The following is a 22942-nucleotide window of genomic DNA, read 5'->3' as shown; positions in this document are numbered from 1 at the left end:
AACCTTTTTTTGTAGTTGGATTTGAAAGTTGCTGTGATTGTGGCAGGCAGCAGAGATGGCACATATGCAAGGATATGGCTTGACCAAGGACTTGAATCTGAGCCAGTGTGTGCACCGCACCTACAGGATGTATTTGGTGGGAAATACAGTACCTGCACTGGTGGAGCCTTTCTTAAAATGAAAACTACTGAAGGAAAATGACAGTATTGCCAAATCTGAGCATACTATATGCTAGCCATTAACCACCAACCAACAAATTTCATTTTTGGAAGCACCTGCTTGGCCAGATATATTTCTTTGGATGTTCTGACACACAGAATTCAAACTACCTTCATTTTAAACAGTCAGAGCAGTATGCACCCATTTTCTGTTACATACAGCAGAAGATCACACAGGTTGGGAAAATGTTCCAACCTCTTTGAGGCATACGCTGTTACATAACTCCATTATTTAGACAACTGCCAATATTGCGGTAATTGTTGTAATATATGCTTTCCAGCATATTTACAGTGCAAGTGCATTCTTGTTGATATACAATTCAGGTGCCTGTGTACATGATAAGGTGTGGTTATAACAGCAGGTTTGTTGCTATGGCTACAGCTTGATAAATATACGGTTAAGATCGGCAGCTAAAAATGTTAAGACACTGATTACAGCCAAAGAAACAAAAAACAAAACCCAAAAACATCAGATGCAGGTAGAACTGGGCCATATCATACCGTTCACGGTGATACTGGTATAATGTTGGGCAATGATAAGAAAATGAAATATCGTGATAGAATCTGGGTTAAACGCGCGTGCACAGTGCCTTTGTTTCCGCACATGGCAGAAAAAGCATGGCGGTGACGGAGAATGAGAAGGGTGAAAGCGGATTGTTGAATGAAACTGATGAACCAGAATTGGTTTGTAAAAATGCTGCAACTTCAGTTGTGGAATTGGTTTAGCTTTCGTCCGTCAGATACACACCACAGCACTATTTTTGGTAGCGCATGCTAGTGGACCGTCGTTATTACAGTGTTTTTTGGAAAATACAGCGCACATAAAATCAATCCTTTGATTTTTCTGAAAATCAAACCTTATAATCCCGTGTGCCTTATGTATGAATTCTGGTTGTGTTTACTGACCTCAAAATGATTTTAAGTGGTACACGGCGCTCGAAAATCTGTCAATGTTTCAGTACGACTTTGCTAAGCCACGAACCCGCACTACTTAATGGATTGTTGGAGCATTACGGCCATCGTAGGCAGGAGCCACGCGGAGTGATACGTACTGCGCTTCAACATAATATTACTGTATTGTGTGTGTATAACCTCTTTTAAGTTTTGTGGATATTATACATGGTTATGCTGAGGATATTTCGGTCAATTTCCACGGGAAATGCCTTTTGCTTAAACTGTCAGCGAGGAATTTGCATTTGCACTGTTAAATTCTTGATGGTTTTTTTTTTTTTTTTTTTGCACTAATAAAGTTGTGGAGTTGTAAAGTATTTTGTCTAGAGTCAATTATATCGTCAGTTATATCGGTATCGCAAATTTTCAAATGTATATCGTGATAAATATTTTTGGTCATATCGCCCTGCTCTAGATGCAGGTCAAAAAAGTCCATCGTCCACACTGATATTCACATGCTATGTTTTGCTTTACCACCAATTGGGCGTATTACTTAACAGCTGGTAACTGTGAGGTGCACAATTGACAAAGAATAGCAGGGATGCTGGCTGTTTAATAGAAAACACATGGGAAGGCTCAAAGATGCTTTTCAACTCTAATTTCTTTGCTGTAATGTAATGGTGCATTACTCTGTGTTTAGGTTACCTTTTTCCAAGTGAATTGCTGTCTGACTTGAGATGCAAATGCATTTAGATAAAGTGCCATATGTTTGTGTTTTTCAACATTTCCCATAACCCTACACACCAACGGTGACTCAGCCTTGGTCTCCAGAACAATAGGTGGGCAGCCTAATACAACTTTGAATCAATCACAGCTTGCCTGTATATGCACAGATAGCCTGAACCACCCCTCCTCGACCCACCCACCCACTACCCTCCCCATGACCTTCTCAAAAACACAGCCGCAGGAATTCGCTGAGAGTTCAGCAACCTACCACAGCCTCTCTCCATCATCTCTTTATCTCCCACCAGGCCTGTGAGCACAAAGTCCAAACTGCATGCCTCCTGGGATGCTTGTGCAACATGTTTATGACAGCCCAAGTGTTGTTGATGCTGCTATTGCTGATGTTAACGAGAGAGGGAGAGGTAAAAGGCTGGAACATGTCGTTCCACTGGGAAGCAACCTTGACGACCTTGATCTTCTAAGGAGACAGAGAAGTAGAGAAGGATTCATATGGGAAGGTGGTGGCTGAGGAGACTGGAGAAAGGGAAAAGCTAAAAAAAAAAGATTCTAGAAAGACTAAGTGGCAGCAGATTAAATATAATGATAGATCAACAAAGTATTGAGATTTTTATCATTTAGACAACGAAAACATTTTGATGAAAATATGAGCAATTTTCAAGTCGAATATCCTGCATCTATATATTAAGTAAACAGTCTATATATTAAACACCTTGCTGCAGTTTCCTGCTGCACTTTTGCTTTGGCAGCAAGTTAAATAGGTCAGACTGTTTTGATTGGCTCATGTTCTGTTTTAATTAAAGTGAAACTCTTTGGTGTGACTGACCTCACACTTAGATGTAGTCTGATGAAACTTGCAGACACCCTGGTAAAACCTGAGCATGCCTTTGAACTTAGGAAGCCTTCAATTACAATAACTGTGCTATGGTAGCTCAAAGGGTATGGTTAGGTTTAGTATTACAATTATATATAATGCTAAATATAATGCTTGGTCTGATATGACAGACATTGGCACAATACTGTATGTGTATGGGTGCCACAGCCTGGACCTCTGAACCACGATCTGAAGGTCCACGTGATGACAATGCTATATAGAGCTGTTTAAAATGACAATAGGTTTACAGACTGACAAGATCATTTTGGTGTGGCATACTTTGAGTATTTTAGTATGGCTTTGTCATACAAAGTCAACAGTTTAATTACGTTACATTTACATTGTTCTTGAAGGGGTTTATTTTCAATATAATAGACTTGTGATCAAAATCTTTTTGTATTTGATATTTATGATAAAACATTGGAAATAATTTTACTAAACAGTAAAATAAATGCTACACATGTCCTGTAGCACCAATAATAAAAATCATAAAATAATCTTCAAAAATTTATGGAGTAAAAGGCTCGCAAAATTTCAAAATCCCTGGTAGCCCTTCGGGCCGGCACTCTTCAGTTTTTGGTATCCCAAAATAAATTTAAGTAGCCCGAAAAAAAGAGCAATTTATGTTTTGTTTCCCGTTTTGTTTCCATTACAATATTATACATTAAAGTATAATATTGTAACAGAAACTAAAATTAATCAAAAACTTGTTAAAATACAAATCACAACAACTGAATAAAAATTACAATCATCAACTCAAATACTTGGTTCTCATTGAACAGAAATTTCTATGACCTTGTAAGAACTGTGTAGAACATGAATCAGTCTGTGCCAGATCCTGAATCTGACATTTCCACTGGAGTCACTGGTAAGAGGTAAGTGGAACCAAGATCTAGGCCATTTGCTTTTTGAAGTTTGCAAAGACTGCTAAATTTTGCCAAAGGTAGTTCACTCTTTGCAACATGGTACGCTGTTCTAAACAGCTTTTTCAGGACTTCTTCTGTGTGCTTGGTTCATTTTTAGAATGTTTTTTGCAATTGCTGTTTGTTCTGGGAAAGATATTGCAGACTGAGCAATAATGCATTTCTTGCATTTCTCATGGGTTCTGATGGGGTCTTTCTTAAAATTACTGGTCCCAGTAACAAAGGTGCTTGTCGACTCACAACACACCTGGCAGAACATCATGTTATTTAGCTCGTCATATTCCAGCCACAGAAATTCTTTTGTCCATGAAACCAAAAAAGCTGCGCTTTTTTTGCCTTATAGTCTGATTTGTCATAACTTTTCCGTTTTGTGGTAAGCTTTTCTTTGGCTGCCCCTTCTTCACCCTGACCTGTCTTATTTGGCTGAGCAGAACTAAAATACCTGCTACTGAAATCTCTGCGCAATCAACCTCACATGTTTAAGCTTGCTGTGGGAGATTTCACTTGTCATGTCTGAATAGTAAGCTAATGAGTGATAAGACGATGCCAGAGGAATTGGTGCGCAAATAATCGTCACTCACCAATCAGTGCTGCTGCTCTCTACACAGATTTTGGTAGCCCGACTGGAAAAATCGTTAGCCCCGGGACATCGGGCTAGCGATTTTGCAAGCCCTGGAGTAGATTAAAATGGGTTTCAAAAAGGGCAAATAACAAAAGCCTGCACTTGTTTTGTTTTTTTAACTGCACTATGCACTTCCTAAAGTACATTTAGTAGAACAAAGATAACAGTATAATACCATTCCCTTAAAAGTAAATAGTGCCCAGAGGGTGAGCTGCCTTGGTTTGGGTTTGTGCTCTTGGAGTGCTTCTTGTTTGTACTGTCTTGATCTTGACCACAGTTATCACTTTGACTATTTATCTGCATATTTTCTTCTTAATAAAGCATGTAGACCATCTGTTGAATCAAGGTTGCACCTCATGTAGGGACAAAGGACTGCAGATCTTCTTTTACTAGGAACTCGGCTGCTAATGGAGATAGTTTTATTAAATAACCCTACGGTGTGATTTACCCAGGCGTATCATATACTCTCCAGACTAATCACAGGCTGGGCTACACCTCTTGCCTACACATTCCTGAGCTTGACACTTGGAAACAAGCAAGTATTCTGTATTGGATATCATTAGGCTTGTCTCCAAGAAGACTATTTATACCTGTGCACAGCATTAGCTGAACTCTCTGCAGTCTTCTCCGCTTCCCCTAACTTACAGTAAATGTGCTATTTTTCTTTTCCTTCATTAAAAACAATGTAAAGCACTCTGTGTAGAGCTTTAATATTCAGCTGCACCCTGAAGCCACATCTTTCAAGGAAACAAAGCCTGGATACAATAGTTTGACAATCAAGTTACATTTATGAATTCCTGAAAAGATGATTTGTTGTCTTTTCAGGCATTCTGACAGAAGCACTGGCCGAGGCTTAATTTAGCTGCTTGTGTAATATCAAAACAAGGACAGTATATTGGGTGCCATGTTTCCATTCGGATGTACTGTATTCATAAGCGCTTCCTTAAACCCTTCCGCTGCTGTGTTTAGAGGCACAGTGAGTAAGAGAGAATCTTAGAACTGGACCCAAAAATAGCTCGCATTCTTTCCTCTGTTTCAGGAAGCATCAGAAGAGGTCAGAACAACCCTCTCTCTCTCTCCCATGTCCGCCTCTTTCCTTTGTCCCATGTATCTTTAGCTTTACCCGTATCCTTTCTTACTTAACACTCTTTATCAGCCTTTCCTCTTCTATAGTTTTTTTTCTGTCTTCCCTCATGTCATCCAAAGTTCACCAGTATGCGATGTTGTGCAATATCTTCACCCACATCTATACTTAGTTTGTTTTTCCCCCCTCCCCTAATGTTGTTGCAGATAAGTTTGGAGATAAGTTTGATCATCACAAAGACACCTCTGCACATACAAGACTTTTCAGTAGCTATTCATTGTTTAGAAGTTAAAGAACTGAGTTTAATGTATTCTGTTTAAATTATTCCTAAAGCAAAACAATAGCGGGAAAGTGGAGATTGGCAGATTTGGGTGGGTGGATGGGAAAAGTCTACAGAGTACAATGAAATAAGTTATTTTGCAGGAATTACTGCCATGACGAGAGTTCAGTAGCTGGAACAAGTAAATATTCCTGCATTATTTTTTTTTTTCCCTTTTTGAGTAAAATTCAACCTCGATGCGGTTGATTGAGGCATCCTTTCATTACACTTTAAAAAGAAATGCAACAGATTATTGTTATTGTTATAGTTCTCATTTGCTTTTTCTCTATTTATTTGCTACATGCAAGGACTAGTGTGAAATATCATTGTCATGATGAGCATAAATGAAGATCAATGCTAGCACATCTACTGTCAGACAGTTAGGCACACAAAGGGTAATCATACTCCTGCATCTTCACAAAGCAAGCAAATGTGTTTAATAAAACCATGCAAATATGGAGCAATGTGACTCTAAAGTGTATTAGAAATGTAAATGATACAGAACTTCATTCTTGAAGTCTGCAGTAGAAAGGAATAGAGTAACAGCTGAAAGTGGGGTTGATCTCAGCTGGTACGTGACAGAGCTTGGATCTCCTTCACATGGCATGTCAGACTCATTTTCCATTGTGGACCACATACAGCCCACTTTGATGTCCATTTTCCTACATGATAAAGAAATGGGGCTATAGTCAGGGGTGCACATAAGTGGTCCGCAGGTGCGCATTCGCTGTCAAAATAAAAGACGCGCACCGGATAAGAAGTTGCAACGCGTGTTTGCGTACGTTAGATTTTCTGGAGGAGGACAGACATTTGTTTAGAACTCTTAAAAATGTCGAAGAAGCAAGCTCCTTTAAGCAGTTACTTTGGTGTTTCTCCACCTCCAAAGAAATGTCAGGAGTCCGAACCGCAAAAGAAACGCGTATTCTCGGAAAAGTGGTTGCAGGAGGTGAGCTGGCTTCAAACAAATAATGAACGCACAGAGATGTGGTGCAGAATATGATGTGAAAATCCCACTCTAGCTGACAAAAACACTGCCTTTTATATGTACACAAACACGCGTTGCAACTTCTTATCTGGTGCACGTCTTTTTATTTTGACAGCGAATGCGCACCTGCGGACCACTTATGTGCACCCCGGCTATAGTAAATTAAAGAGATCTGTCACCGTGACTCTTTGGGACTTAAATTACAGAAATCTGTCATTTTATTACTTTCAGGTAAAACTTGTGAAAATACAATTAAGTCCAAAACTTATGGCCTCATAAGTTTTGGACTTCCGATGGACGGTCAGTGCCTTGAAAAAAGTAACTACTTCATAGTAATTCCTCTGCTTTTGCTCTGAAATGTACACCAGCATCAGTCAGCAGCATGCATGTGCGTCACACTAAAATAATATTTCGCAGCACGTTTGTGTTTCAGGACTCAGTTGTGCATGAAATCTGCAATAATCCCAGTGACTGTGCTTGCCTTGTGTGACAGTTTGTGTCGCTGCCTCTGAGCCTTTTTCCCAGTGTGAGAACTGCTCCACTGTACTAAGTGTGTCAACAATACCAGCTGAGAGGCAGCCTTCAGTCCACACACAGCAACTGCAGACTAATCCTTAAAAGAGAGAAACTGGATGAAAGCACGGAGGGAGGGAAGCACAGAGGAGGAAGAAATATAGAGCAAGCATATGGGAAAGTGGAAGGATGGAGATGATAAGAGCAAGAGACGGAGCGATGGTGGAGTTGAGCTTGACAGTGAAAGAGGGAGAGAGGAGAGGTGGAAGTGTGAATGCTAGAGAGAGAGAGGGAGACGGAACGATTTTAATGTTTCAAAGGATTTCCCTATCACAGTCTCTGACACATTACATACACAGCTCACTATCAGCCCAACCCTGACAGCTGCACAAATTGGCTGAAAGAGGTTCCCTGGGCAAGGCCTTTGATCAGGTTTGTGTGTGTGTTGTGTCAGCAACACGAGGGGAAGGGGAGAGGTTTTGTACATTTGTGCATACCTGGACATCTGCGTAGTGGAGTGAAGAAAGACTCTTTCTGCTCCAGATCAGTGTAATGAAATGAATGTACAAAGATAAGGCTAACTGTGTGCATGTTTGTTAATAGTCTAACAGTCTGGTTTTGCTTCATGAGCTTATATTGTGTTTACCATGCAGTGGTGTGCAGTGTGTTATCTTAAGCGTGTATAGCTTTTACCCCTGTGATATTTCTCCATAAGATTTCAGCCCGGTGTCTTTTATGTGTCTGACACTCCCCATCAACCATGTGCCTGTGTTATCTTTCCGAGGAGGTTGGTAAACAAACCCATTGTTGAAAGGCTCATATCGAGCCGGTCCGCTGCACAGTTCAGGCTTTGAGGCGGTGAGGTTTCCAATATCGTGATTGCAGACACCACATGGGGAAAAAAAGATATGCGCTTCTTTACTTTCCTCTAACAGTGACACATTATACAATAAACTTTTATAAAATGTCATGAGAAAGCACACTTATGACAGACTTCACGTGAATTGTTGATTCTAATGATTGGTTGTTTAGCTTTGTTTGTCAAAAATGGTGTAAAATGACCATAATTTTAAAAAGTTTGAAATTGTGAAACCATTTGTCTATGACTCAAAAATATAAAGGCAATTATGTCCTGTCAACTAGATTGACTAATTAAGGAATTGATTATATTTAGCACATTTTAGTATATTATATAGTTCTGTTTTGTGTCTGAAGTGGCTGATACAAAGTTGTTGAGCCAGTATCAATATTCTTCTCAGTGAATACTGCTTTAGGAGTAGAGGCTGGAGATATCACGATATTTAAAGAAAATTTGCACTAACGATGCCTCTGATGATGCAGAAAAAATGATAAACGATGTTTTATGTTTGGAGCATGAGAGCAGCAGTAAGTAAATGAAGAGCATTTTCCATCCTCTTCCTGCGAGTTATTGTCATTGATGACACACTACCTAATTCAAAGTGTGACACTATTGAAATGAGGACCGGTAGCAGAAGCATTCTAATTCAACAGGGGCGACATAGCATGAGCCAAATATTAGAGCAAAAGTAGCCCAGCTGCTTTAGTTGAACAATAAACTCTTCAGGACCCTGGTCAATATGGTCACATAGTAAAACTGAAAAATACTTTATACCTGGGAAGCTGTTTAACCAGCTCTGTAAAGTTCTGCTTTTCCAACATTTAACTGTGTCAGTAATTTGCATTCAATGTTTGCCCATCCTGTCATACGGAGTTCAGCTTGCAATGCTTGGTTGGGTCTTTTTTTTTTTTTTTTCTAACCTTTGCATCGCATATCAGTATCTGCTCCATTGTAGCCTTGTTGTACTCGATGTGTTTTTCCCTCAAATGGTGAAACTCGTTGTTTCCACATTACCGGGAACAATTTTCTTGCATATTTTGCAAAGTAGCGTGCTGCTTTGGAGGTGATTTAAAATCGCTTCTGTTTTAGTAGCCAAAAATGATTCTTTCTCTCTGACATGCTTGGAATTGTTTCATTCATTGCACTGGTAAATGTAAATGTGTGGCATTGCTACAGCAACGATATGACATCTTTTTGACATTATCATGTAAAAATTTGTCGGTGGTATTGTGAAAAATGTATGGCGCAGCCCTAAATTGAAGTTATTCAGGAAATAACATCAAACTGCAAATCTCAGAGACACTGGTAATACAGAGTATTATTTGTCCCAGCTGTTAAACTGAAGTATTACCCAGCATAGCCTCTCTTTCACCTCTGCACTTTGTTTGTGTTTGAGCTGAAGTGTACAGGCTCGTTGTTGGCTGCTGGTGTGAGGTGCTGGCCTGTAAATGACATAAGCGCCTTCTCCTTTTACTCCTGCGTGTCTTCCATACATGTGTTGAATCCTGTTAGCGCTGTCTGTCTGAGCTGCTAGCATGCGTCTGAGTGTGTGTTAGGATTTGTGCACCAGCTGAGAGAAAATACAGGTAATGGATTAATATCAGAGCTGGCTCAGACTCCACATTGCTCTGTGGTGACAGCCTGTCATTATCACAAACACCGGCTCACACTCGTGCACGCACACACAAGCTCACACAAGCTTCCTTGCAATTGTGCATACATATCCACACACAACTCCAAATACAGGATTCACCTTAAGTATGTACACGCTTCCTTTCCTTACCTGTCTCTATCCTTTCTCTTCCTGTCTCTCATTTTCTCGTCATTACGGCACACAGTGCTGCTGCGCTGTGATCATCTCAAGCTGCAGCAGCTTCTTGAACTTGTTCTATCCACTTTCCAACAGTGGAACCAACACTGGGACTACACATCTTTGCGGTGTAGCTGTTTTCCTCCAAGGCAGCAGACGGAGTGTTTTGAATGCTGCTGTCATATGGGCCATCAAGCTTGTTTGCTTCCTCCAAACTTAACCTAATAGTTTGCCTAAGGCAGCGGGCAGGCAGGGGTGGGTGTGCCTTCAGTGCCAGGCACTCATTAATCCTTGCACTGCTCTTCTCCCTGCCAGAAATGGTCATCTTATTAAGCCATTTAGTCAGTATTGAGCTGTGTAATTGGACAGTGGAGGCCAATAGGAAATGTTTGAGTAAGTTAAAGGTGATAAAAGGACCTTGCTTGATTTAAATGCTGTACAGCCTGCTCGGTTCACCCATGGCATAAATTTATTAATACAAATTATAGCGGTGTTTGCTTTAAGACTTTCTTGCCTGACAGTGGCTTGATACCTTTGCATTACAAGAGATGTTTTGAATATCTTTCATTTTTCTGGTCTACGTTTGCTTGCATTGTAACTAAGGTTAAACAACCAGAAAGCAATTTGTGCTGCTTTTAATGTTTGCTGATTTGTGCACACACACAAACAAACCTGTTTTTCATGAAAATTATCAATGGTTTGAAACATTTCCTTATCTAAATCACTGTAGAAGTCACTGCACCTTTACACTTCAGTCAGCGCTGAAAGGAAGTCCCTACTGCCTTGTCATTATGTGCAGAACCTTATGTGAAGATTCAGCACAGCACGCTATTGTTATTCGGGCAAGCCCCAGTGGTTGGGTACCATGAACATCACGGACTAATTTCAGATCTCTTGCTTTCCTAATTTTATGTACTTCCTCTAGAATAAAGAGATAATTGGGACAGGAAAAGATGTGGATGTGAGATTGGTAGATGGAATTTAGCTGAGGAGCGGAATCTGCAGTGAAGTACTTTTTTTGTGGTGTTATCAAATACGTGATTCATGTGACACCAAACATAACAGTAAAGACCTAATGTGACGTTTGCCTTTCTGTGTGTTTTTCTGTCTTTGCAGCAGTCCTATGCCCCTCCCCCTCCACCCATGGCTCCACCCAGCCCTGGCAACACAGGAGGAGGAGGTGGTGGTGGAGGTCAGGGAGGAGGGCTAGTGGAGCAACTTAGTAAGACCAACCTGTACATCAGAGGCCTGCCGCCTGCCACCACCGACCAGGACCTCATCAAACTCTGCCAGCCGTGAGTTCTATTTTCTTCTCCTGTCCCTGCCTTCGCTCTGCAGATGCATTAAACGTCCTCAATACAGCTGAGTTCAGTTCATTCCTGCTCAGTTCAGTTTAGTTCAGCTTGTGGTAATTAGTGTTGCGTGAGTGTGACAGGAGCTTATAATGGGTATCAACAATTTGCTCTTGACCCCTGTGTTCCTCCTCTCTGCTTCCTCAGAGGAAAAGACACAACCCAGCTGGGCCTAGCCCATCCGCTCCTTTCTGCCCTGCGTCATCTACACACACAAGGATAGATAATCCTCCTGTCCATCGGTGGAGGCTTGAAACTCCTCAGTCACACGAAGATTTACTTCTCACATGGATGACAATATGATGGATCAGTCCACATTCCATGTTAATAGTAATATAAATGAGCTGTGGGAAATTAAATTGCATCAAATTACCAGTTCAATCTAAAATTTGATGACTTGATGCAGCAACTATATTTGATAAACATCTGAATATTTTAGTAATGGCTGTATCTAGAGTGATTTAGAAGATTTCCATTGGAACTGATGAAGGCATATTTTCATTTTTAGCAGCTTTGTTACGTCTGAGCAAACTCTGATCCAGCGTTTATTTTAACCCATTAGGCAGCTGTTTCCTGATCAGATTTTAGATCAGGGTTCTCATCATAGTGTCTAATCAGATTTAGACTAGGTTCAGAAATATACAGAGTTACTGTTTTGAAAAAACGATGAGACTTTTCAACATGATTTTGTTTTTCTAAGCTTCTTTTCCTCTTTTTAAGGGATCCTGTCACATTTGTTAAAAGCTAATTATTATAGACATTTAAAAAATATCAATTTATCTGTAATTGGAATAATAATACTACACAACAGCGGCTGTGATAATACTGTAGTGTACTTTTCCTGATTAATCACTGAATGTAGTAACTTAAGCTGCAAGAGCAGAAACACTTGACAGGTAATAGGGCCGTACTCTGTTAATTTCAGTATCTAGCTTTGTCCTTTTCTATTGTTTCTTTGTGTTAAAAGTTGGTCCCGCCCATTTAATCCCTACATATCCCAAATGTGGCTCAGGTGGTAGAGTGGGTTATCTACAAATAGGGACGTCGGTGGTTCGCTCCCTGGCTCGAGGTTATCCTTGGGCGAGGTACTGAACCCCAAGTTGCCTCTGATGGATCTGTCAGTGAGGATGTGTGCGTGAATGTTAGACAAGGTGCTTTGGTATAGGAGGGAAAAATGCGCTTATATGAATGTGTGTGAGATTTGGTGGTTGGTTACAGTAAAAAGCTCTATATTAGTACTGCTGCCATTTTCCATTTAAATTTTGTAAACAATTTAAACCTGCTTTTCTTATTTGCCTTCTAGCTTATGTTGGTCGATAATATCAAATGTAATTAGTGAGTTGTATGTTAATAATTATAGTGATTGCTTGTCTTGAAACTATGGGCTTTAAATATTTTCAAAAGCAATTTGATTGTATAGATTTTGTGAAACAGAGAAGACGGATAAAAAATAAAATGCAAAGACACGTTCACATATGCACACACTGTATCTTTCCTTTCTGTGTGTCAGCTGCAGTTCAAGCCTGTTGTATTTCAGCTCAGCCCTGGAGGCAGTTCTGGAAAAACGGGGTGAAAAATGGGGGCCAATAAAAGTTTCATTAGAGGCCCAGTCAGTGTGCCAAGTGGCCAGTAACATTTAGGAAAGGTCATGGAGGAGTGGAGGGGTGCGTGTGCTGTTGGGCAGCATCATAGTGTTGGGTTTCTAACTTGCTCCAGCTTTTGGAAATAGAGTGGCAGCTTCCTGTCAGTCACTTACATGATATGCACGCATGCACACACAAACAGGCCTTTCTTTCATGCACAGTTGCAGTGAGTAACAGGAGGACAGTACTTACACTGATGCACATATACAGACATGCACACTCTTTCAATTCAGTGTCATCCATAATTGGTCGCCAACCATGGCTTTTTTTTTTTTTTTTGATTGTACCAAACCTCCCATCAGCATCACACACACCCTTACCATTCTTTCATCCTCCTCATTTCCTCCTTCCATCCTTTCCTCTCTGTCCGCCCTTCCCTCTCTCCCTCACCCCTGTTTCCCCCTTCTTTCTCTCTCTGTCTCCGTGCCAGTTCTCAGAGTGTCAGTGAAAAGTGCTGTTGTCAGCTGACATTTCCAATCACTCCCCCGGTCGCCAAAACTATGGACACACTTTTAACGTCTGGGGACAGAGCAGAACGTGAGCGGAATCTAAAGTGTAGCACAAGGGCAATTTCTCTCTCTCTCACTCACTTGCTTTCACTTCCCCCTGTTGTCTTTCTGTCTCTCTCTCACGCTTGATTCCCAGCTGTCTGTCTGCATATCGATCTATAACTTAATCTGTGGTTAAAACCTGCAGTGTAGCTCATGATGATCTTAAAAAAAAAAAAAAGTGCTTCCTGTTGTGGTTGATGGATATGAAACTTAAACCTTACAAATATCTTTTTGTCCACACATTTCAGAGTTTCCATCTTAAATTTCAGTTTCCGTGATATTACTCATTACATCAGAGTGAAACTCATGGATTAAAAATGTTCAGCTGCTAGAGAAATCTGTTATGGGAGCCATATTGTTCAAACTGTAACCATATTGTAAACACCTGTACCTAGTCATTTTTTTTTTAATGTGATTAAACTAGAGCCTGAGGAATATAGTATTTTTAAGACCTCTAAAAATTCCCTGGAAAGTGACAATTAATCTACCAGCATCTGGAAAGAGATCAGAGTTCCCCTATATTGGAAGTTGGAGTCAGCACTTATAACTTTTTTTTTTCAAAGGGTTTTTGTCCAGTTTGCATTTATCAGATTTTAAAACATGATGAGTTGTAAATGTTAAAAAAAATGAAAAGGCAGAGCTGACACCAAGACTTTCACTGGGATGGACAAGGTATCAACACAGGAATGAGTATATCAGAGGGACAACTCGGGTTGAAAGCTTTGGAGATAAAGTTAGAGAGGCAAGCCTGAGATGAACATGGGACATGTGCGGGCTAGAGGAGTGATAGTGGATTTATTTGACAAAGACTGCTTGTGAAGCTGCAATGCTGGAGGAAAAGAAAGACCACAGAAAGTTCATGGATTTAGTGAACAATGATATGCAGGGGGTTTTTATGACAGAGGATGCTTGGGACGGATGATCTGATATCCTCGTGTTGGTGTTGTTCCCACATCATCATAATAAATGTTGTTCCAGGTTCGATATTGCAAGTGACCAGGATAAATTCAAATTGCTGGATTGGCAGACAGAGGCAGTTTTTCGCAAGTTAAGTAGATTTTTTTTAAGGTGTTTTTTTTCCCCAAAGTCGCAAAAGTATGATGTCACAACAATGTGATTGGTCACTTGCAATGTTAAACCTGGAACAATATTTATTATGATGATATGGGAACAACACCGACACGAGGATATCAGATCGTGCGCTTGGGCCAGCAGGTGATGGAGGCAAACGATCCACTGTTCCATCCCTTAGAGCAGGGATGGGGGAACTCCAGGCTTCAAGGGCCGGTGTCCTGCAGGTTTTAGATGTGTCCTTGATCCAACGCAGCTGATTTAAATGGCTAAATTACCTCCTCAACATGTCTCCAAGTTCTCCAGAGGCCTGGTAATGAACTACCGTAAATGTCGGGCTATAAGCCGCTACTTTTTGCACAAGCTTTGAACCCTGCGGCTTTTAGTCAGGTGCGGCTTTTCTATGGATTGTCCGTGATTTTTGTCATATCGTAAGACGATTTGTTTTGTGTTCCGCTGTTGTACGGCACTACGTTGCCTGGCGGAAGGATCGGGGTTCAAGAGTGGTATGTTAGTCACATGTCCGTCCGCCAGGCAACGTAGTGCCGTACGAAGTAGCGCGAAAAACAAACTTCAAAGTAGCGCTACGCGTTCAGCGGGAGTCGTGGATGATGAGCGGCGATAAACTTGCAAGTTATGCCCAAAAAGCAAGTTATGCCCAACTCCACCGGTGGATTCTGACAGCGTGGAAAAGTGTGAAAACATCCACGATCACCAACGGATTTTGAAGAGCTGGACTGCTGCATGATGGAGAGGAGGACACCGCCACGGCCCTTCTGAGGGTGTTTGACTCTGACACTGACAATGAGGATTTCTTTGGTTTTGAAAGTGACAATGAAGGAGAGAAGCGGAGAGTGGATGACGAAGCCATCATGAGCCTGTTTGTATCCGACACTGGAGAAGAGGACTTTGGTGGTTTTAGTGCGTAGGAAGAAGAGAAAGATGGTGAATGACTGACTTTTCTTCTTGTTAAAGCTGTGTCACTGCACCTGAGCCTAAAAGGTAGGCCGAATCTATTGTTCTGGTGTGCTGTAGGTTATTGTTATGTACTACATGTGCAAATATGTACCCATAACTTGTTTTTCAAAATATTAATAAAAGTGATGTCTCCAAACAGCCATCTCTTTCCTGACAATTCCCTTTGTGCATATTCTCTTACATATGATAAGTCAACATTGAAACACCTGCGGCTTTTGGTCAGGTGCGGCTAATGTATGTACAAAACAGGATTTTCCCCTGATTTTAGCTTGTGCGGCTAATATTTAGGTGCGCTTTGTAGTCCGCGAAATACGGTAATCATTTGATTCAGGTGTGTTGACCCTGGGTGAGATCTAAAACCTGCAGGACACCGGCCCTTGAGTTCCCCCACCCCTGCCTTAGAGTTAGCAGCTGGAAGAGGAAGTGCTTCTTGTGGTACATCGGCAAATGTCAGCTACCAGTGTACAGATAAATTAATCAGGCTCAACCTAAAATGTTTGCAAATGCTCGCCGAGCATTGAAAGGGCTCCTTATATTTTGAAGGTTTTAATTTTTTTTATTTAAATTTTTTTATTTCAAGAATTAAACCAAAGCAACTGTAAAAAAATAAATAAAAAATGCCTGACTAATAACCAGCTGTATTACATATATCATGCACCAGTATTGGTCCAGTAAGATCTTCTGCTCTTTATCTGAGCCTCCATATTGACGTGTCAAAGCAGCAAAATATTGTTATTAAAATGACTATATTCCTTTTCCAGGCTTTTGTGCAGTCTGGCTTTTTTTTTCTTAACCACTTAATGGCACCACAGAATAACTCGTAGTGCTTTATTCAAGACTAAAGAAGTCTGTTGGATGACTTTTTCTTCTTTTTGAGCAAATAATGTTGGATCTGATGCTCTCGAGGCCTTAATGTCTTAGAAATTATTTAAATGTTTAAAATAACCCTCTGCTTGTAAGATCCTAAATGAAATATTGAACTATCTGATCTGAAGCGTTGTGGTTAGGATGAAGTGGAGATGAAACTATATTTAACTCAGATTAGAGTTTGGTCTGACATGGATCACCACACAGCATTATCTAATAAAAGCAAACAAAAAGTTGATAAAAGACAGCTCTTTGTTTGTTGCTTATACTAGTGGCTGTTTACTCTGTCATGGACACAAATTACTTTTCTGCTATAATGCCAACTCTTGAATGTGCCACCTAACTGGAGAGCCTGGGAGCTTATGATTTACACTTCATGGAAAGGTCTTTTGGCAGACAAACCTAATGTTTCAGTGACATTAAGCCATCGTCTAAACTCACAGCGCATTGGCTTTTCATCATGGAAACAGTCCAAGACTTTATTTCTTCATAGTGCCTAAAGATGTTAAACTACATATGGGGAATGGATTTGAAGACTTCTGAAGCATTGCTGTCTCGGTCCTCCCTCTGTGTTTGCCTGTGTGAGTCTAACTGGCAGAGAGGGAGGAAAATGAGGGAAATGCGAGAGACAAGACAGCTGTATCGGATCCCCAATTAGGAGCTACCACACACAGAGACCAACCTGCACGTACACTAATGCATGCACAATCGCACACATGCAGACAAACGCACAAGTTCTGACAGAACTCGCACAATTTGCAAGCGCAGAGGACGCGTACATATACATAATGTATATAAACACTCTTGGATATCCTGGAGAGATGCAGAAATGATGCACGTTGGTGTGGGTGGGAACTGTGGTTCAGAAGACATCAAACGGTGAGCATCCATAGGCTGACTGTGTTCCACAAGGGAATGAAAACACAGATCTGATGCTGTGAGGGCCCTCTGAGGACTGTCATTAACACTTCACTCACACACAGACAGGGTTGCACACAGATTTTGTCAAGCCTGCCAAAACGGGGTGCGTTGAGTTTCGTATCGACATCCCTCCTTAAATCTCGGCAGTCTAGAAAATGCTGTCAATTTCAGTGGTCTTGGCAAGGATTCGGAGGAGTTTCCATGTGTTGAGGAAGACACATGGCTCATCCTTGAAAGACTGTCATTCTAAAAGTCAGCTCTACCCCCCACCAAACTAACCCAGACTGATGCTACAGAAAGACATTCTTCTCTGGCTTAGCACAGTGTTATTCAGCTTTGTAGCATTTCTATGAAGCCAAAGAAAACAGATTTTAGGTTAGCTCAGTGTCCTCCAGCGGCGATGTGTCTTCCCCTTTGGATTGCATGAACTCTTTGATTTCAACCAAAAGTGACAAAAAACGAAGCAAAATCCGTCCCCTGCTGAGTCATCGGATTTCCGTATGTAGTAGCAGGTCACCATATTCAGCTGACAGCTCCTTCAATAGCACCTTGAATGTTCTGTGCTGTTTAGCTCTGGAGCGGATGCTGTTTATGATCTTCACGACGGGAGTCATTACGTGCTCGAAGCCGATCACCTTTGTGCATAACGCCTGCTGGTGAATGATGCAGTGGTATTGCATGAAGTTTGGGAACTCTGTGTCACCTTTACAGTGAGCGATGAATCCTGTATGTCGGCCGATCATAGCAGGAGCCCCGTCGGTAGTCACTGATACCTGCTTTTCCAACGGTACCTTTTTCTTCGCGAAAACTCCTTCACCGCGTTATAGATGTCAACTCCCTTCGTAGTTGTCTTTAGCGGCAGTAGTGTCAGAAGTTCTTCTTTTGTGGAGAAACCATCAAACACCATCCGGATAAAGACCATCAGCTGTGCTGCACTGCTGCTGTCCACGGACTCGTCACACTGGATGCTAAACCACCTGCACTTTGCCAGATCCTGATCCAACTGATCGGCCAAGTTCCCGGACATAGCCGACACTCTTCTAACGATTGTAGTTGCCCCCAGCTGGACATCGGAGAGAGTGGAGATTATATCGTTTCCATATTTCTCGTCTTTAAGCATAGTTTTTGCAATTATCATCATTGCTTCTTTGAAAACCTCCCCGTCTAAAAATGCCTTCTTTTTCTTAATCATGAAATGTGTAGCTCTAAATGAGGCTACGGTTGCTTTTTGGGAGGTTTTTTTTGCTCAAACCTGTCTTTAGCTCGCGGGCTTTTTCCACTCGCAGTGTGCTGCCCTTTGGGTAGTTAGCATGGTAGCTTGTGTGACACGTTCGGAAATGTCTCTCCACGTTGTGCTGCTTTGCCGTTGCCACAGTCGCCCCGCAAATGAGACACACCCATGAATCTTTCACAGTGGTAAAAAACTCTTCCTCCCATTCACTGTGACAATGATATGTTTTCTTCTTCTTCTTTTTTCCGCCATTTTTTCCTTATCTCTTCACCTTTGCTGGTCTTCACGGCAACTGTTTCCATGGAGACCAGCTAGAGCTCATCTAATATTTAATAATAATTTTTTTTTAATATATTATCTCTAACAAATTGACACCAATGCAATTGTGATTTAAAAAAAAATGGCAAGAAAAAATAAAAATAGATGCAGCTAACTGGTAAGTTGTTATGGTGAGCTATTTTTAGAACAGGCCCGCGGGCGACTCATGTGGTCCTTGCGGGCGACCTGGTGCCCGCGGGCACCGTGTTGGTGACCTCTGGGTCAGAGAAATGGCAACTCCCTTGCCCCAAAAAGCCCAACTAAGAGCTATATCTGACTCCACAGGCCTCAGTTAGTGTGTAAAATGCTAAAATTTGTGACAATACAATTAGGAAAAAGCCTGAACTAGTGTGAAAGGGTTTCCAAGAAAGAGCCTCTTCTCCCTAAAAAGAAAATGACAGCTTAGATTTACAAAGTCGCATCTGAAGAATCCACAAGATTTCTGGAACAAGACTTCTGTCCTTTGGACAAGCAAGACCAATATAGAGATCTGTGGCAAATCAGCACAAAAACCTCATACCAACTGTCAAACACTGTGGAGAAGGGGTGATGATTTGGACTTGTTCTGCAGCCACAGGACCTGGGTATCTTGCAGTCACTGAGTCAACTATCGAGTCCTCTGTATACCAAAGTATTCTAGGGTGAAATCTGAAGCCGTCTTTCTAACAGCAAAAGCTTGGCCCAAATTAGTTCATGCAACAGGGCAATGATCCTGTGCAAAGTAGGAAATCTACAACAGAACAGTTAACAAAGAAAAAAATTAAGATGTTGCAATAGCCCAGTCAGTCCAGACCTCATCCTGACTGAAAAAAGAGAGCTGTGCATAAACAAATGTCCACAGACCTCAATGAACTGAAGAGACTGAAACAGTCATACAGAAAATGTATTTTGTTTCTCTTTCCAAAGTATTTTGTTAAAGGACTCTGTGTAATAAGCCTTGTGGTGGTGTTCATCTGAGGGTTGTCTGAAACCTTAGAATTAATAAGGGTATGTTTTTTCTTTTGGCTCACCGTGACTTTTCAGGGATTTAACTCAAACTTCTAGCCTGTAACCTGTCAATACAAATTTACTTTAAAATACAGTTAAAATACAGAAAGAACAGAATAATTGACAATGAAAATAATAGGTGTAACCCTCCATTTGGTGCTTAGGAAATAGAGAAAATAATCTAATTTCTTCTAATGAAAGTTACACATGTAGCCGTAGGTTATACCAATTTATTTTTTTTTGCTTCCTGGAGAATTACTTTAAATTAGAAGTAAAATTACATCCCCAGATATTTTTCAGAACAAATTTCTCTATTTTTTAGGCACAATGGAAAGTAATTGATAAGGAAGTGCTGACCTTTCCTTTCTGGCTCCTTGTAGTCTTTTATTGGTATGTTTTAAGTATTTCAGTAGTTTTTATGGCTCTCTTACGTGTCATTGCTATTGATTGAAGTGTAGGTCGATGTTATTTGACTCCAGGTTTCTGTTGGAATCAACCAAAATGTTCCAGTTGGGACTTGAAGAGGACATTCTGCACTTTCCTCTCCTCTTATTCCATGATCTAAAATTTCCTCACTTAACCATCTGATCTGTTATCAATACTTTTTTCCATTTCTTCTGCACAATAGTAGATTGTTGTAGCTGTCTGGATAAAATGAAATGTTGCCATTGAATCACAGATTTGGATGGTGCATTGTTGTTGTAATAGGACATTTCCCCAAGGCCATGGCGTCATCCTCTCTCTTCTCCTCTCCTCTCGCTAACCTGCGTAACTACAGAGGGAACAGGTGGACATACAGTCTGACAATAATGTACCCAAACATGGAAACATGTTTTTTGTTTTCCTCTTTTTGAAATTAGACCAGTGCGACCATTTTTTATTTTTTATTTTTTCCCTCTTCAAGATTCATAGTGTAACTACCCAGGCACCCCCATCCCCCCACACCCCCGCTGTCCAGAGTCTGGATATGTTTCAGTCTTCTGCTGGGAAAAACAAGTTGGCAAAACACGTGGATGATGTATGAGATCTTTGACATGGATTCAAACTTCCACAAACATACTCTGTCACACACGTAATTACACCTACACAAGTATTTGCATGCTCAAGTGTTCGGTCACATGCACTTGAGTCATGCTGATGTAGAAGTCACTGAGAGTTGGTCTTGCTATTGCCAGATGGTGTGTGTAGTGTGTGTGTGATTACTGCTTTGGTGTAGGTTTTTTCTTTTCTTTTTGATCTGTGCCGTTGCGTATACGTGTGGGCGATTAGCCTTGTTTTCTTCAGATATAGATTTAAATTGCAGGAATGAAAATGTGTGAAAACTGAGTGTTGTTCAAATGTTTGATTTTTGACAAAAACAGTGATTTTTCTCTCTGCCAATTGCGAGATCATACGCTGCTCATCTGTCATGTTAGGTGTGATAGCAGTCCTTTAAAGCCTTTTTTCCTGTCCCAATAGAGTTTGATATGAGGCTGTCAGGCGAGCTAGACTCGGTTCTCTTCTTCTTAATGACAGAGTTGGCTGACAGAGACTCTCCTGATGCTGACAACTAAATGATCTCTTCTTTATTAAACACCTCTTACTATCTCTCCATCTCCCCCGGACTATCTCACTTCCTGCTCGCCTTGAGTATCTTTTTATCTTTTGACTGACTGCTCTCCCTCTCCTTGTCTATTTCACATTCCTTAGTCTCTCCAACCCTTCCGCTGCTTTTCTCACCTCCTTTGCTAGTAGGAAGCTTCTGCATTGTTTTCTCATTGAGTTGTTTTTGCTTCTACCTTCATTGTTTCCCTTTTTTTTTTTCTTTTCTTCCCATCTCTCAAACAGAAGAGGGAATATACTTCCATCCTTTACCTGGGGCTATCAGCCAGTCTGCTAGCCAGTCAGCGAGCTTGTCGGGCAGAGTGTCAATCTGTTTGATAGTCAGCCAGCCAGCCAGTCAGTCATTGTGCACCAGTGTGAAAACATTAATTAAAAGTCTCATCCACAAAGCCAGGCAGTGATCCAGGCTGATCTCAACAATTCAAGCTTTCTGTCTTCGTCTTTTTCTGACTCTACCTTCCTTTCTGTCTCTGTTATCCTCTCTCTTCATACCTTCTCAGCCTCTTTCTGGGTTTTGTCTGTTTCTTTCTCCTCTTTCCTTGAGCACTAAAAGACTGGTCTGATAAGAAACATTATTAACTTCTTTCTGAGAACCCAAGAACAGAAAGCTCGAGAATAGAAGTGGGATGTGGGGGGAAAATAAGGAAGTAGACAAAGAGAGGCAGAGGTGTCAAACATAAGAGAGTAAGGTGGTGAATCGGACAGGAGACATTAAAAGTTGGTAGAGGGAGCAGATGGAGAGACGGACTTTTTGTTTCTCCATCTGCTGGATGGAGGTTGTGTGTCTATCTTGTTAATAATTCTGACGCAAGTCATCCTGTGGTGACCATTTCGTGTACATATTTTGTGGTAGTCCATCACTGCGTTGTTTCCTTTGACTGGACCAAACTTGTGACTCAACGATAGACCAGAATTATAACCCTGCAGCTCTGCCTGCAGCACAGCTAAATATTTACCCAAGACTCAAATAACTAATATTGATCCAGATGTTAAAAATGGGCCAGCAGCAAATCAGAATGTTACATTGTTGTTGTTTTTGTTTTGCAGATATGGGAAAATTGTCTCTACAAAGGCCATCTTGGACAAAAACACCAATCAGTGCAAAGGTGAGTGAGTTTCATTCTACTTGTTTCTGCAAGGATGCAGTATCTGCACTCTACTTCACAACCTCAGGTCTTGATTTGATATTTAAGTCTTTTTATTTATAGAGACCATTTCCTTTACTTAAACACCGACAGTGTAAGTCCATGTGTTGGAGAACACATGGCCGCTGACTATAAAGGCCATGTTATCCTTTAATCTATCGTAATAATGCACTTCTAGAGAATCTCTATTTTGCTTAACTTCACCGTGATGATGATTTCAGGATTGCTCTCTAATGATACTCAGAGTTGAGCGCATTTTGAAAGCAAGCTGTTGGTATTGTTGTCGTATGCAAAATCAGGATGGGGAACACCAGACAATAGACACAATATGTTTCAAATCGTCTCTGCGGTAAACGGGGCTCACTCAAGTGTCCTCTGATGAGGGTCTGCTTGATTGTTAGAGTGGTCTGAACAAAGCACTAATCAATATGATTGTA

At 40.9% G+C, this 22942-nt stretch overlaps 1 protein-coding gene across 4 annotated transcripts in view; it reads left to right on the top strand.

Annotated features, from left to right (window-relative positions):
• Positions 1–22942, top strand: part of LOC113032772 (RNA-binding motif, single-stranded-interacting protein 3-like) — a 166977-nt gene that overhangs the window by 73675 nt on the left and 70360 nt on the right. For 3 of the 4 annotated variants that reach the window (XM_026185863.2, XM_026185866.2, XM_026185862.2), the window contains 2 exons: positions 10956–11134; positions 22408–22466. In XM_026185863.2, the coding sequence (XP_026041648.1) occupies positions 10956–11134; positions 22408–22466 (238 nt within the window). The remainder of the gene's footprint in view (positions 1–10955; positions 11135–22407; positions 22467–22942) is intronic. The other variant, XM_026185864.2, reaches the window with a different exon arrangement.

Source organism: Astatotilapia calliptera, chromosome 11 (genome assembly GCF_964374335.1).
Source record: "Astatotilapia calliptera chromosome 11, fAstCal68.1, whole genome shotgun sequence".
NCBI lineage: Eukaryota > Metazoa > Chordata > Actinopteri > Cichliformes > Cichlidae > Astatotilapia > Astatotilapia calliptera.
This window is presented reverse-complemented; position numbering and strand designations above follow the sequence as displayed.